The 17,819-nt window shown below is 43.4% G+C and overlaps 1 protein-coding gene across 1 annotated transcript in view; it reads left to right on the forward strand.

The window, feature by feature from the left end:
• The window catches only part of mogs (mannosyl-oligosaccharide glucosidase), a 79,389-nt gene that overhangs the window by 18,551 nt on the left and 43,019 nt on the right, over positions 1 to 17,819 (forward strand). Inside the window, exon 2 of the mRNA XM_063047233.1 lies at positions 15,768 to 16,142. Coding sequence (XP_062903303.1) covers positions 15,776 to 16,142 — 367 coding nt within the window. The 5' untranslated portion in view covers positions 15,768 to 15,775. The remainder of the gene's footprint in view (positions 1 to 15,767; positions 16,143 to 17,819) is intronic.

The raw sequence follows: 17,819 nt of genomic DNA on the forward strand, positions 1-17,819 counted from the left end.
TTCTTGCCAGACGGAAGGAATATATGGAAACACGGAGAGTCCTGAAGGAAAACAACATCAGATTCCAGACTCTGTATCCAGCTCGGCTGAGAGTCTTTTACGACGAAGAGACAAAAACTTACGCTACGGTGGAGGAGGCAACGTTGGACCTGGCGGACCAGGGACTACCTATTAAAGTTATCACCCAACCGGAGTCGCTACTGGAGAGGATTCGGCAGAAGTCGTGGCAGTTAGTGGGGCGAGGACGCTCCACTCGAACCAGAGTGTCAAACTACAAGGAAAAGCTGCAAATATTCAGACGCGAATGTACAGAGAATACAGATTAATTAAGAGAAATGACTGAAAAGAGTAAATCGGACTTAAAAGTAAAATGAAAACTGGTAACTGAAAATAAACTAGGCGGAATAACTTGAATGATAGCAATATGGTCGAGACATAAATAGGAGAAAATTCTCTATGATTATTCAAACTGCTGAGGGCCCTCTAACACAGGGTGAAGATAGAGGTTATCCCTCTGAACTGAGGCGGGTCGGTGCTCAGGCCTCACTGTGGGAAGTCGGGAAAAATTTTCAAATGTTATACGTTCAGAAATGTCTAGGGTGTGGTTATATGTCTTGGTTTACTGTTGAGAAGGGATTGCTTACTGTTTGGTTAGAAAAGGAGAGTGCTTTTTTTCTACTAGAGAAAAATGCAAACTGAATTGGTAAAAATAATTTCCTATAATGTTAATGGGGTTTTGAATCCAATTAAAAGAAATAAGATTATGTCTAAATTGAAAAAAGAGAGGCCACAAATAGCTTTCCTCCAGGAAACACATATGAGCCAATCTGAACATGGAAAATTAAAAAGAATGGGCTTTAAGCATGTATTTTATTCATCATATAAATTGAGTCACAAAAGAGGGGTAGCTACTTTAATATCAAGTACTCTTAATTATGAACATATTTCAGAGACTAGAGACAAAGAAGGACGGTTTGTAAAAATCACAGGAAGAATAGAAGGTACAGAAATAACATTGCTGAATGTTTATGCTCCTCCAGGTAGTGAATGGTCATTTTATAGACACATTTTTGACCTAATGGTCAGTTCTCGAGGGGTAGTAATTTGTGGAGGGGATTTTAATATTAGATTAAATCCTATATTAGATTCTTCAAGAATAGTTACTCAGAATAAACCTCTGACTCGGAAAGTGAATTTATTGATGGAGGAGTTGGGAATTATAGATGTCTGGAGGGAATTACACCCTACTAGTAAAGATTATACATATTACTCTTTCCCTCATTCAGCCTATTCAAGGATAGACTATTTCTTTATCTTTAATACAGATAGACTCAGGATAAAAAACTGTAATATTGCAACAATTGATCTGTCGGATCATAGCCCAGTCTCTATGTCTCTAATCCTGGAAAGGAAAATGAGGAAAACACTATGGAGGCTAAACTCACATATACTCAATAACCCGAAAGTAATGGAGAGATTAAGGGGAGAAATCAAAGAATATCTAGACCTTAATGACACGGGAGAAACATCACCAGTGATTTTATGGGATACATTGAAAGCTGTACTGAGAGGGAAAATTATTTCCATTACTACTCACATGAAAAAAATCAATGCACAAAAATTAGCAGACCTTCAAGGAAAATTAAAACAACTTCAAGTTGTAGATAGCAACAAAAGTAATTCAAATCGAAAACAGGAAATTAGGAAATTGCAAAGTGAAATTGATGATATTTATACGTTGGAAACTCAAAGAAATTTTCTTTACCCGAGACAAAAGAATTATGAAGTAGGAGGTAAATCAGCTAGATTATTAGCATATAAATTACGAAAACAACAAGCAGACAATACAATTCATAAAATAAAGAATCCAAAGACAAAGCTTGTGGAGAGTACAATAGGGAAAATTCAAGAGAGTTTTGAAACATATTATTGAGAGCTGTACTCCCAACCCCGGGCCCCCAGTGAGCCCTATATAGACAGTGTATTGAATTTTTTTAGATCTACCTAAACTTACAGATTTACAAAATGAAAGTTTATTAGAACCAGTAACTGTCAAAGAACTGAACGTGGCCATCTCTAGGTTAAAGGCTGGAAAGTCCCCGGGTTCTGATGGGTTTACCTCAGAGTGGTACAAGTCCCTGAAGACACAGTTAGCCCCATTACTACTTAACACCTTTAATTGGATCTTGCAGAGAGGAGAAACTCCACCTTCCTGGAGAGAAGCGATTATTTCGGTTATTCCTAAAGAGGGTAAAGATAAACTAGAATGTGGCAATTATTGGCCAATTAGTGTTCTTAATTTAGATTACAAACTATTTACATCTATATTAGCGCGCAGATTGGAAAAGCTTTTACCTGGCCTAATCCATTTAGACCAGACTGGATTTATTCAACAAAGACAAACACAGGACAACATAAGGAGAACTCTGCACATATTAGAACAGGTTAATAAGAACGAGACAGAGACAATGGTAGTAGGATTGGACGCTGAGAAAGCTTTTGATTCGGTTAGTTGGGCATTCCTATACAGAGTGTTAGGAAGATTCGGCTTTCAAGAAAGGTTTATTAAAGTAATTCAGACTCTATATGACAGCCCTACAGCCCGAATTAAGATAAATGGGGACCTCTCTGACTCCTTCATTTTAGAGAGAGGCACTAGACAGGGATGCCCAATTTCTCCTCTCCTTTTTGCGCTATATATTGAACCACTTGCCCAACTAATAAGACAGAGCGAAATCGTAAAAGGTATCAAGGTGGCGGGGATTGAACAGAAAGTGGCGTTATTCGCAGATGATGTTTTGGTCTATCTGAGTGAACCAGAAAAATCATTTATAGGATTGTTTATACTGTTGGATGACTTTGGGAAAATATCAGGTTATAAAATAAATGTAAAGAAAACGCAGGTTATGTCCCTAAATTATACACCATCCAAAAAATTGCAGGATACATACGATCTTAAGTGGGAAGCTAAATCATTAAAATATTTAGGAATAACCCTGCCGAAGGATCTTTCAACACTGTCACAGGTAAATTATGGGCCATTAATCTCAGAGATAAAAGCAGATATGCATAGATGGAATCTTATCCCCTCTTTAAGTTTAAATTCAAGGATAAATACTATAAAAATGAATATTCTTCCTCGGTTATTATATCTTTTCCGCACTTTACCAGTGGAGGTGGATGATAATCAATTCAGGGAATGGGACAAATGGATTTCCCGCTTCATTTGGCAAGGAAGGAAACCTAGAATTCGATATAACACCTTACAGTTAGGGAAGGAAGGAGGAGGTATGGTTCTTCCTTGCCTGAGAAATTATTTTTATGCCTCACAGATAACCCCTCTGTTATATTGGTGTAATAGGGACTATAAGGCTAGATGGAAGGAAATAGAATTTGGATTAGTTGACAGTTTTCCTCTTCAGGCCTCAATAGCTGACAAAGGATTGATGGCCCAGTTGGAAAAATTTAATAATGCTTGGATAAATCTTACATTAAAAGTATGGCAGAAGGTGGTTAATTCATGTGGAATTAATAACATGTTAAAACTCTTTAGATGGTGTGCATATGATACCGAATTCCTTCCCAACAGAGGAGATAAAAGATTTGAGCTATGGATAAAGAAAGGTCTTACAACCTACCTCTCATTTATAGATAAAAGAGTATTACAAAGTTTCCAAATCCTGCAGGACAAACATGGCCTAGAACATAATGACTTTTTTAGGTACCTTCAAATACGAAACTATGTTAACCAGAGTTGTAGATATACAGACCTATCAACGGTAGAATTAGAATTTTTCAAGATTCTGAATTCGGCTTGCAGTTCAATACCTAGTAAATCAGTTTCTCGCCTATATAATGCACTCTCCCATGCTAAAAATGTAAATACACTGTATATTAAAGAGAAGTGGGAGAAAGAAGCGGGGTTGGTACTTTCAGAGGAGGCTTGGGGGAAAATATGCAGCTTTCAATGGTCCTCGACTAATTCTTTGACTTGGAGAGAACATTGTTGGAAGAACATTATAAGATACTTCAAGACCCCATATCAGGAAAAATATAAAGATACAAATGTGATGTGTTGGAGAAGGTGCGGCTCCAAGGAGGCAAATCATTTTCATATTTTCTGGGATTGCCCTAAATTAAGTCTATTTTGGGAAGGTATTCATAGAATATTAGTTAAGGTACTTAGGTCCCAGATACCTCTGAACTTTGAGACGCTCTATTTGGGGCATGTGTTGTTCCTTGAACAGAAGGAAGATATAAAGTTGCTGCAGGCCCTCTTAGCGGCAAGTAAGAAATCAATCACTAGAAAATGGCTAAATCCAATACCACCTACATTAGAAGATTGGTACGAAATTATCTTGGAAATATTTAAAATGGAAAAGTTGACTTACTCCCTGAGAACTCAAAAAGAAACATTTTATCAAATCTGGAATAAATGGATGGAATATATAACCCCAATGTGAGCAGACTTTAGATGACTCTCCTAATGATTTATATTGCTCTTCTCATCAACACAGTAATATTGCTAACGTAAGCACCCCTAGTCTAAATGTTTGGTTTTTTTTTGGAAAATAGAGAATTAACACAAGTTAAGGGAAAGATTTGGGAAAGGGATAAAAAAAAATGAAAAAATTAAGTAAATAAGTACATAGGGATTGGATAATTATGTCTGCGGGCAGGAACAAGCACGAACAAATTGGGATATAAACACCTACAATGGTTGGTATATAGGCTTGTATGCAACCTTTTGGACCAGTGGAAATGGTCCAGAAGGGTTGTATGGAAACTATTATTACCATTTTTCTTAACAACTTATTTCATTACTTAGCCTAATAGGTTAGATTTACCACAGTACATAATTATCTATTTAAATGTTTATTTTCCTTTTATATCATCTCAATGTGTACTTAAGAATGTATAAATAATTGTAGTTTTATACATATAAAAAAATGGAAAAGGTTATATGTGTGAAAAAAGTGCATGTTAATTGTGAATTCCTTATCCAAATAAAAATAAAATTAAAAAAAAAAGGAACATAGATTGTTCCACAAACCCAACTAAAGGGCAGGCATAGCTAGGACCCATACGGGTACCCATGGCTACACCTTTAGATTGGAGGAAGTGGGAGGAGCCAAAGGAGAAATTATTAAGAGTAAGGACTAATTTCGCTAGATGGAGCAGAGTGGTGGTAGAGGGGAACTGGTTAGGTCTGGAATCCAAAAAGAAGCAGAGAGCTTTGAGACCTTCCTGATGGGGGATGGAAGTATATAGCGACTGGACATCCATGGTGAAAATAAAGCAGTGGGGGCCAGGAAACTTAAAATCATCGAAAAGTTTAAGAGCGTGAGAAGTGTCATGAACATAAGTAGGAAGGGATTGAACAAGGGGGGATAAAACCATGTTGAGGTATGCAGAAATGAGTTCGGTGGGGCAGGAGCAAGCTGAGACAATAGGTCTGCCAGGACAGGCAGGTTTGTGGATCTTGGGTAGGAGGTAGAAATGGGAAGTGCAAGGTGTGGGAACTATAAGGTTGGTAGCAGTGGATGGGAGATCCCCTGAGCAGATAAAGTCGGTGATGGTGTGGGAGACAATGGCCTGGTGCTCCTTAGTGGGGTCACGATTGAGGGGTAAATAAGGGGTAAATGAAACCCAACAGAACCCATTTTTAAAAAGACCATTAAAACACCCAATGTGCAGGGGGGAAAAATCCTGCGAGCAATAAAAGCAAGCAAGTACCATTCAGAATTGAAATTCACAAAAGTGAGTCCACAGCCACAAAACCAATCACAGCCGATCCAGGAGCCTGCCACAGCCTCAGTTCAGTGCAGAGATGAGTAAACCCCATGGAGCAATGAGCTAAACACTGGCCCATCCCTCATCTCCTGCCCTGACACCCCGACCTTTTCAATCTGGCCTGGCACTTAAATTGGCTAAACCTAAGTTCGTTCCTTGTTCATGGACCTGGGCCCTGCCACTTCGGTTTGGTCTATACCTGACCTTCCTAATCTGGCCCGGTGCTTAAATCTGTTAAGCCTCTGGTCACCTCTCGCTGTTGGACCTGGGCCCCACTGACTTATAGTCCATACCTGACCTTTCCAATCTGGCCTGGCACTTTAACTGGCCAAACAGCGGGTTGTTCTTGCTCTCAGCCCTGGGCCTCACTGCCTTGGTTTGGCCTGTGCATGCCACACTGCATGCCTCCTGCACATTTGAGACTTCACACTGCAAAAACGCTCGGTCAAACAGTCAGTTCAAAAGCTCAACTCCAAAAGGGAGGTTACAGGCTATTGATTGCAGTGTCAGCAAGTTTTCGCTGTACTTCACCAGCACCACCTTCCCACTACTGATGTCAGGCTCATTGGCCTATAATTTCCTGGCTTATTCTTAGAGCCTTTCTTAAACAATGGAACAATGTTAGCTGTCCTCCGATCCTCTGGTACCTCACCTATGGCTAAGAACATTTTAAATATATCTTCTAGGGACCCTGCGATTTCTGCACTAGCCTCCCACAGGGTGCAAGGGAACATGTGGTCAGGCCTTGGGGTTTACCCATTTACTTTGCCTCAAGACAGCAAACACCTCCTAGACACTAGACACTAGAATACTAGAGCACAGTACAGGCGCTTTGGCCCTCGATGTTGTGCCGACCCATGTATTCCTTAAAAAAGTACTAAACCCACACTACCCCGTAACCCTCTATTTTTCTTTCATCCATGTGCCTGTCCAAGAGGCTTTTAAATACCCCTAATGTTTTAGCCTCCACCACCATCCCTGGCAAGTCATTCCAGGCACCCACAACCCTCTATGTAAAAAAACTTACCCCTGATGTCTCCCCTAAACTTCCCTCCCTTAACTTTGTACATATGCCCTCTGGTGTTTGCTATTCATGCCCTGGGAAACAGGTACCGGCTATCCACCCTATCTATGCCTCTCAATATCTTGTAGACCTCTATCGAGTCCCCTCTCATCCTCCTACGCTCCAAAGAGAAAAGTCCCAGCTCTGCTAATCTTGCCTCATAAGACTTCTTTTCTAATCCAGGCAACATCCTGGTAAATCTCCTCTGCACCCTCTCCATAGCTTCCACATCCTTCCTATAGTGAAGTGACCAGAACTGAACACAATACTCTAAGTGTGGTCTCACCAGAGATTTGTAGAGTTGCAACATGACCTCTCTACTCTTGAACTCAGTCCCCCTATTAATGAAGTCCGACCTTGAGGGATGTATGGATTTGAACCCCATGGCCCCTCTGTTCATCCACACTCTTAAGTAACCGACCATTAACCCTGTACTCAGCCTTCTGGTTTGTCCTTCCAAAATGCATCACCTCACACTTATCCAGATTGAACTCCATCTGCCACTTTTCTGCCCAACTCTGCATCCTGTCTATATCCTGTTGTAACCTTTGACAACCTACAGCTCCATCCACAACTCCTCCAATCTTCGTGTCATCTGCAAACTTACCCGTCCTTCCGCCTCTTCATCCAGGTCATTTATGAAAATCACAAAGAGCAGGGGTCCCAGGACTGATCCTTGCGGCAACTCCACTAGTCACCGACCTCCAGGCAGAATACTTTCCTTCCACTACTACCCTCTGCTTTCTTCCCGTAAGCCAATTTTTTATCCAAACAGTCAAGGTTCCACTGATTCCATGCCTCTTGAGTTTCTGGATGAGTCTCTCCTGAGGGGGACCTTGTCAAATGCCTTGCTAAAATCCATGTAGACCACATCTACCACCCTACCCTCATCAATTTCTTTTGTTACTTCTTCAAAAAACTCACTTAGGCTCGTGAGGCACGACCTTCCCTTCACAAAGCCATGTTGACTATCCTTAAGTAGATTGTACTTATTCAAATGCTTGTAGAATCTACACTTTTCCAGTAGTTTGCAGACCACCGACGTAAGACTGACTGGTCTATATTTCCCAGGATTCTCTCTATTACCTTTTTTAAATGAGGGAACTACATTTGCCATTCTCCAATCCTCCGGCACCTCCCCTGCAGCCAAAGAGGATTCAAAGATCATAGCTACTGCTCCAGTGATCTCTTCCCTCACTTCCCACAGCAACCTGGGGTACATCACGTCCGGCCCTGGGGACTTGTCAATCTTGATGTTTTTAAGAAGATCCAACACTTCTTCTTCCTTAATCTCCACATTGTCCAGCACACAGGCCTGTTCTATTTCGACCTCACCCTGATCAAGGTCCTTTTCACTTGTGAATACTGAAGCAAAGTATTCATTTAGGACCTCCCCCACCTCTGCCTCCAGGCTCAAGTTACCTTCTTTGTCCTTTAGCGGCCCCACCTTCATTCCTGTCATCCTTCTGTTCCTCACATAGGCATAGAATGCCTGGGGTTCTCCTTAATCCTACATGCCAAGGCCTTCTCATGCCCCCTTCGAGCTCTCCTACGTCCTTTCTTAAGCTCCTTCCTGGCTACCCTATATTCCTCATGAGCCCCTCCTGCTTCCTATATCTAACATATGCTTCCTTCTTCCTCTTGACAAGTTGCCTCACGTGTTTCGTCAGCCACAGTTCCCTTTTCCTACCATTTTTTTCCTTATCTCGGTGGGACAAACCTATCCTGAACCCAACACAAGTGGTCCCTAATCTTCCCCCACATTACTTCTGTGCTTCCACCCTTGAACATCTGTTTTCAATTTACTCTTGCTAGTTCCTGCCTCACCCCTTCATAGTTAGCCCTTCCCCAGTTAAGCACTTTCCCATTTTGTCTGTTTTTATCCTTTTCCATAGCTATGCTGAAGCTAAGGGAGTTGTGGTCACTCTCACCAAAATGCACCCCCACCAAGAGGTCTGCCACCTGACCAGGTTCATTACTCAGAACTAGATCCAGTACGGCCTCTCCTCTCGTTGGTCGGTCCACATACTGTGTCAGGAATCCTTCCTGAACACAGCTGACAAATTCAGCCCCATCTATCCCCCTTGCAGTAAGGAGGTGCCAGTCAATATGAGGGAAGTTGAAATCACCCATAACTACAACCCTGCATTTCCTGCACCATTCTAAAATCTGCCTGCTTATCTGCTCTTCGGTGTCCCCAGGGCTATTTGGGGACCTATAGACTACTCCCAGCCAATGTTCCCTCTAATTTTTAGTAGTCAGTGTGTGCAAAAATCTTATGTTGTGCAAATTTTTTTTCCTGTGACAAAAGTATGTGCACACATGGCACAGTTTATGTAGGTTTACAAAATATTTGACACAAAACTGCACAGAATAACAACAAAATAACATATTTAAGTCACTCAGTTATTTTTCTCTCTCCTGTCTTTGGCATTTCAATAAGTATAAATATTAATTACTACATTATTTTAGGTAACTAACCTTTTGTGCGCACATTAATTTCCTTTGTGCGCTGGTTGAAAAATGTGTGTGCACACGCACAGCTTAGAGGGAACATAGCTCCCAGCACAGTGATTGATCCCACCTAAACCCCGGTACCTGCATCAGCCAATCCTGCTCTTCCTCCAGCCAAGTTTCAGTAATGGCCGCAACATCGTAGTTCCACATACTGATCCATGCTCTAAGCTCATCCCCTTTATTCCTAATACTCCTAGCGTTGAAATAGACACATTTCAACCCCTCTAACTGGCTACATTTATGTTTTGTCCCCTGCCTGTCCTTCCTCACCAACTCAGAACACATAGCATCATGCCTTGTCCTTCTACCCTAATCTCTGCACTCACATTCTGATTCCCACCCCCCTGCCAAACTAGTTTAAACCCTCCTCAACAGCTCTAGCAAACCTGCCTGCCAGGATATTGCTCCCTTTCCGGTTCAGGTGCAGCCCGTCCTCTTTGTACAGGTCAGACCTTCCCTCCTCCTGTGTAATCTGTATGAATTTGATGCTGCTTTGCCTCACATCGATGGACTCTGTGTCTGTCTCCCAAGTAACTATTTAAGATTGCCCCCACCCCTTTCTGCTCCATGCATAGATTATCGTTCTGATCTTCCAGAGGGTCAATTTTGTGCCTTACCATCCTTTTGCTCTTAATATATCTGTAGAATCCATTGGATTCTCCTTTACCTTGTCTACTAGAGCAACCTCTTTCTTTTAGCCCTCCCGATTTCCTTATTAAGTGTTTTCTTGTATTTCTTATACTCAAGTACCTCATTTGCCTATACCTACACCTATAATAGTCTATACTTTTACTCCTTCTACCGATTTGTATGACCATACACTTTCTTACACTGTATTCTATTTGCCACTTCTTTGCCCGTTGTCCAAATATGTCTAATTCTTTCAGACTCCCTACTTCTTCAATACTACTTGCCCCTCCGCTGATACTTCTGATTTTTCTCAAGTGTTCTTTTGCATTTTTTCTACCCCTCAAGAGACTCATTTGATTCTAACTGTCTATATCTGTGTAACCCCCTGGTTCAGCTGGCTGCATTAGTCTAGGGGAAGACAGTCTATCCCCACCAAACTAGTGAAATCTCATTTGGGTGGATGCTGTATGATGTGTTCCCCTGTTATAAATCGGTACCACGAAATAACAAACAGTACACCATATGCAATTGAAGGATTTAACTTTATAATTCTTAATTTGACTGGAGGGTTAGTAAAGAAAACAGGCTAGAGACCACCCTATGGGTGATAAGGTGTAGTCCTCGACATCTAGATTCTGAGCATGCTCAATAACTCATGTTTTGACATCTCATCCCTGATCACTGTGTATCTGCCTAGGAGCCCATAATAAATGAAATACTTCTCCCATAACACTTTGGCCACCGTGGACTCCCTCTGGTCCTTGGTAGGGAAAGCCTGCACATATCTGGTGTAGTGATCCGTGATGACTGAGACTTTCACTGTGTTGCTGGCATCTGGCTCTATTGACAGGAACTCCATACACACCATGTCCAGGGGCCCTGCACTCTGCAAGTGGGACAAGGGAGCTGTTCTCATAGGCAGCATCTCCCACTCTTCATCCCTGTCCAGTCCTTCGTGCGCACATTGGGATAGAACACCAGCATCAATGTTCCTACTTCCTGGCCGGTACTTCAGGTTGAAATCATAGGCAGACGATGCCGCCAACCACCGATGGCCTGTGGCATCCAGTTTTGCCAAGTTCAGGATATAAGTTAGGGGATTGTTGTCCATCTTCACCTCAAACTTGGCGCCATAGAAGTGGTCACTCAACTTATCCACCACAGCCCATTTCAGCACCAGAAACTCCAAGTTGTGCATGGGATAGTTTTTCTCAGGGGCGACAGACTCTGGCTGACAGATGCAACAGATCTCAACCCAGTGCCCTGATCCTGATACAGGACACTCCCTAAGCCCTCTCTGCTGGCATCAGTATGCAGTACATCTGGCAATTGGGGGTCTGCAAAAGCCAGTACAGGTGCCTGGGTCAGCATCTCCTTCAGCGACTGGAAAGCCTCTTCGCTTTTCACATCCCACCTCGCTCCAAAAGGCTCTTTACCCTCCTTTCCTTTTATCCTCCTCCCTTTCTTCCCTAAGGGAGGGTAACCACACAGAAGCTGATTTAAAGGGTGACACTTCCGCGTAGCCCTTCATGAACCTCGAATAGTAACCACAGCGCTGACAGTCTGGGGCCTTGGCCAGGTGGTCACCGCCTCTAGCTTAGCTGGATGCGTAGCTACTCCATCCCGTGAGACAAAGTGCCCAGCATAGCTGACAGACGTCTTGCAGAACTGGCACTTGTCCAGGGAAAGTTTTAACTCTACAGCTTTCAGGCAGCCTAGCACCTTCAGTAACATCTCTTCATGCTTTTCCAAGGTGGACCCAAACACTATGAGGTCATCCAGATACACCAATACCTCAAGCAAGTTCATATCCCCCATAGTTTTCTCCATAACATGCTGGAAGGTTGCAGGGGCTCCTGATATGCCCTGGAGCATACTTTTGAACTAGAAGAATCCCAGTGATGTCTTCCCTTTGTTGGCCTCACTCATGGGGATCTGATAATGTCCACTCCTCAAGTCCAGCACGCTGAACCACTTCGCACCACTCAGACAGACCAATCCTCGGGTCAGTATACTGGTCAGGGATGGTACGCCTGTTCAGAGTCCTATAGTCCACACATATCCGTACCTTCCCATTCTTCTTCCTGGCCACTACTGTTGGGGACGCATGGGGCTTCGGGACACAGTGATAGTCCCAGCTTCCTTCAATTTACACAAATGCTGCCGAACATCTGCCACCTCTGCAGGGGCTAGTCACTGTGACCTCTCTGAATGGGGTGTCTGCAGTCACCCGGATAGTGTGACGGGTGCTCTTAGAGCAATCCACACCAAACTCATCAGTGGAAAAGATACCTTCCAGCTTCAACATCTTCTCTATCAACCTCCAACCTGCAGATACCAGGAAGTCCCTGAAGTTGAATGACTCAGTGGTCAACTTTCCCCCTTTTTCCAATAGTTTCTCCCCGGCTTGTTTCACGGGGACACTGGACATTACTGTCACCGGGAAAAGATGTGCCGGGTCATCCCCCGCTTGAAGGTGTCCTCCCTCTTCGTAGTGTTCCTGGCAATCACTGCCATCCTGTTTGCCTGTACAATCAAGGGCTTCTGCAGTTCAGGCCTCACCAGTACCCCAGCAGGTAATCCAGATTCCTCCTCATGGTCTTCTGGAGCATCCACTAAGAGGGCCTTGCCCTAGGGTATTCTGGGAAATCTGGGGTTTCCCATTGCTCTCACTACTTCCCCAGGCTGTAACACGACTGGTTTTGACTGGGTGAACCACAGTTCCTTGTCTAAACTCATTATCTGGCCCAATGCAGCCATGCACTTCCTCAAAAGCAGCTGGAAACACCAGGTGAATGGACAATGATCTCAGGAAGCTTCCTCCTTGTGGGCTCCCATGGGCCTCCTCACAATAGGAGTGATGGTCCCCCATAAGAATTGAAACGCCTCTCTACTCAAAAGGGTCCGGACAAACTAGTGCTAATGTACCAAGGGCTTCGGCCACTCCCACATCAGCCTCCAAAAGCTCCAGCTTCACTGACAAATAACCATCATGTTGATAATCACCTGCACTAAGACCCCGGTTCTCTAGTGCACTGAACGGCATCAATGGTAAATGCGTCAAATACTGTTTGTGAAATGAACGGTACAGCAGAGTGACCTGCGACTCTGTGTCAAGTATGGCTCAAGCATAAATACCCTCTATCTGTAGCGATACTCTGGAGCTTGGCCCCACTAAGCCTTCAGGAATAGGGTTCTTTGATACATTGCTGGGAATAGATCCCCCCAATACGCCAGGCCATCCCCTCCCTGGGTTTCTTTTAAATTTTCTCGACGTCTCTCTTTGTTTAAATGCCCAGAGGCTCACTCTCTGAAGGGTTTCCCATCGTTCACACCCCCGCCTAAAATGTCCCTCTTCACACAGTTATAACAGACAATACCAGCAGCTCCCCTTTTCGCGTGACACTGGCTGCTAGCAGCCCTCCGCATAGTCTGTCGCCTTAGAGGATCCGCCTCCCTATCAGCTGCATCATATGGGGGGGGGGGTCACTCCTGCTGATAACAATCGGGACATCTCAGTTCTCAACTCTGCCACAGTCTCCTTTACCACTGCCGGGGGCAGGCTATCCATGGTCACCTCACTGCAGGGGACCACTACCAAGGACTGTACCCTGCTGACTGAGGCCTCCCGCGCCTCCAGCGCATTCTCCTCGTCTCCTATTCCTCTGATCAGCTCAACAAACGGGGGCGGGAGGTGTCTTACAAGACATTGAGAGACCCCAAGTGATCAGGTCCTGGGACTGGGCGCCCTTTGCTATCTGGTCTATTGTTTACTGATCCACCTTAGCGGTCTGAATGGCCCATCTGTGCCACAAGCAATTTAGCTGCCTCTCGAGCCAAAAGGTATAGGCAGAAAGCTTCTCCCCCTTCTCCTGACGCATGTTCTGAAACCCGTCATGAGCTCCATTGGGCTCCCTGTCATGCCAAATGCATTTTCCAGTGCTCCCATGTAATTGACAGCTTTAGCTAGGGGGTACCGGAACTTCACGGCTTTCACCACGTCGACAGCTTGCCCACTCAAACTTTCAACCAATCTCTGTCACGTTACATCATCAGAGCACTGCCACTCATCTAACAACTGAGAGGTCTACTCCGCCCAGGTCTCATACACCTCCTCCCCTTTAGGGGTGGGTGTTATTCCATTTATTTGCCAGAGAGGTAAGAGCAGATACTAACTCAGAGTCCTCACTCTTCCCTGGGGGGTGGGGACTAATTAGACATTCCAAATCCGACCACTCCTTCCCCTCACTTCTCAGAAATGATAGAACCCTGTCTTTGAAATATCCGACCCTAGCTACGGGAAACTCAACTTATGATTCGGCCCCCTCCACTGCCATTATGTCAGCCTAGTCTGCAGTAAAACGAGGCCTGTGCCCACCATTTAATCAAACCTCCCACCTGCAATCATAACTTTGCCGACAGCTTTAACAGTACTTAACAGGCCAATTAACAATTCATCCGGAGTACAAATAATCTACCCCACTCAACACGCACGCATTAGTTACCAGTAAGCCTCTGTGGATGAACACCACCGCTCCACCCCGGCAGCATCCATACTAGCCCAGACTTAAAACACAACCCACTGGTTCAATGTTCAGGGCAATCACACAGCATCCAACGAAATCAATTCCGGAACGATACCTCCATAATTGTAACCCCCCCAGGTTCGGTGGGCTGATCCCCCGGGTGTCATTGACTCCCTACCCCATTCCACGTCCACTCGGTCCTGCAGTCTGTGACCTCTCCGTTCCAGCATCCTCTCAGGCACACAACAAGAAAAAAAAATACTCCCTTCATTACATGGCAGAATATTCCAAAGCCCCATTATCTCCAGTCATAACCCAAACACTGCTGCTGCAGAACGACCATTACATTAGCAGTCAACACACATAAAAGTTGCTAGTGAACGCAGCAGGCCAGGCAGCATCTCTAGGAAGAGGTACAGTCGATGTTTCGGGCCGAGACCCTTCGTCGGCCCGAAACGTCAACTGTACTTCTTCTTAGAGATGCTGCCTGGCCTGCTGTGTTCACCAGCAACTTTTATGTGTGTTGCTTGAAATTCCAGCATCTGCAGATTTCCTCGTGATTACATTAGCAGTGAAACCTTTCCCAGGGCGTTAAATCTGATATATGCGACCTTCTTTTTCTTTACCAGAGCTCTCTAACCCTGTTTGTCTTGGCTTTTATTCTAACAGAAACAAAGGCCTCCCATTTACTAAGCATTCCTTTGCCAGAAAATAGCCTGCCCCAATCTACACTTGGCAGATCCCTTCTGATGCCATCAAAATTGGCCTTTCTTCAATTTAGAATCTTAACCCAAGGACCAGACTTGTCGTTCTCCATAATTATCTTGAAGCTAGTAGAATTACGATTGCTAGATCCAAAGTGTTCTACACAGACTCCTGTCATCTACCCTGTCTTGCTCTCTTAAGAGAGATCCAGTATAACGCTGTCTATTTGGGATCTCCACACATTGATTAAGGAAATTCGGATTCATTCAATTGTGATTGTTGTTCCCTAAATGTTCTCCCAGTGAATGGCCAGTCACCTGGTCAGGCTTATTCCACAGTACAAGATCTGGTATACTCTCCCCTCCAGATTTAAGAAACCTATACACAATCCCATGAACAGGCAGAAAATGGACCATGTGCTGGCAGATGTGACAGTTTAAATTGTCATTTTTGTTGGCACAGACATGGTGGGCTGAAAGGCCTTTGCTGTACTATTCTATCTTCTATATATTCTATGTTCTCTCTTCCCCCAGAGTAAAGAATGGCACGGCAGAGGCTGAAAAAAGAGAGGCTGCTTGATGCAAAAGTGGATGGTAAAAATGGAAAGAATATAGGAATTCATAAGAAGGCTCCAGCCAAGGAGAAGGAGAAGAAGAAAAAGTCCAACTTGGGGAATATCTTCATCAACATAGCAATCGTTTTGTGTACTGTGAGCTGTGTCTGGTTTTGCTATGCTATTTACATGAGATCGTGGTTTGCTAACAGAATCATAACACCTCACCCTTCATTCAGGATATTGAACAGCAACAGCTCTAGTCCCACATTGTCACCAGAAAAATACTGGGGATCGTACCGACCTCAGGTATACTTTGGAATGAAAACACGGAGTCAGAAATCCATTGTAACAGGTAGAGTGAATTTATTGTATCATGACAGGCAGTTTTTCCAAGTCTGTGTTCTTTTGTGAGTGGCTATGCTTAATTTTAAGTGACATAGGAAAGGCACACGGAAAAGCAATGTTGCGTGATCATGGGAACTTAAATATGTGGGTAGACTGAGAAAATCAGGTAGGGCTCTGAAAAAATGAATTTGTGGTATGTCTACAAGATGAATTTTTAGAGCTTGTGGTAGAGCCCAATAGGGTGGCACGATAGAATAGTGCTTAGTACAATGTAATTGCCAGTCAGGGTTCTGTTTCACTGCAGTCTGAAAGGAGTTTGTACAGTACTTTGCAGAAGTGTTAGAGCCCCTAGCTATATATATATATCGAAGAGTTTTGTACGGTACTATACCTTTCACAGAAGATGCTCCAATGATTGAGAAATCTGAAACCCTGCCCCCTAAAACAATTCCTCAGACTCACGTACATCTGCCAAATCATCCTAAATCAACTTTCAGTGGCACATGGCACACACGGCAATCAAGAGAATACTCCCTGGAGGTTCTGCTTTTCAATTTTCTATGTAACTCCCTATATTCTCTCCTCAGGACTTCCTCCCTTTTCCTACCGATGTCATTGGTGCCAATAAGAACCACAACTTCCCGCCGGTCACCCCTCCCTTTACAATGCTTCTAACCTACTTTGGATCAATCTAATCTTTTCCTCCCGCAGAGCCCTCCATTTTTCTTTCATTCATGTGCCCATAAAAGAGTCCATTAAGTATCCCTAATGTATCTGCCACAACTTCTACCCCTACCCCAGGCAGTGTGTTCCATACATTTACTACTGATGATTATATCAACAAAATACACATTTTTCTGAACTACAGCTTTTTGATACCACCACTGCAACAGATCAAAGAAGAAATGTATCAATAAACAATGGATGATTCAAAATACGTTACAATAATTCATCAACATATTTTATCAAAATAGTATACCTACACCTACCTGGCAAAGACAAATTTCCAAAGTAAATGTCTTAACTCACCAATGAATTGCAGTGTTTCTTGAGCTGAGTTGTAGTTATTCTAAATATTTTCAAGGCCATTCATTAAGCGTAGTGTATGAATATGCTTCTCAGTTACTACTTTCATTACATTAGTAAGAGGTTCCAAAAGTTGTTTTAGTTACATAAAGCATAAAAGAGAGGCTAAGGTGGAAATTGGACTGCCTGTAAATAATGCTGGAGATGTACTAATGAACTTTGAAGTACTTATTTAATTCCCCCACTATTGCTCTTGAGTTCCTCCTTCACATGTCAGAAATTTGAGAGTCAGTGGCAAAGTGCGTATTGTGGCTATTACTAAGGAGATGGTGATGGGGTTGCTGAAATGCTAAAGATGGATAAATCACCTGGACTAGATGGACATGTTACAGTTGTTTAAGATGTTGGTCAGACCTGATTTGGAGTATTGTATGCAATTCTGGTCAACTACCTGCCTGGAAAGATGTCGATAAGATTGGAAGAGTTCAGAGAAAATTTATAAGGATGTTGCTGGGATGTGAGGACCTGAGTTATAGGGAAAAATTGAATAGATTAGGACTTTATTCCCTGACATATAGGAGAATGAGGGGAGATTTGATAGAGGTATACAAAATTGAGGGGTATAGATAGGGTAAATGCAAACAGGCTTTTTCTACTG

This window comes from Mobula hypostoma, chromosome 4, assembly GCF_963921235.1.
Source record: "Mobula hypostoma chromosome 4, sMobHyp1.1, whole genome shotgun sequence".
Taxonomy (NCBI): Eukaryota; Metazoa; Chordata; class Chondrichthyes; order Myliobatiformes; family Myliobatidae; genus Mobula; species Mobula hypostoma.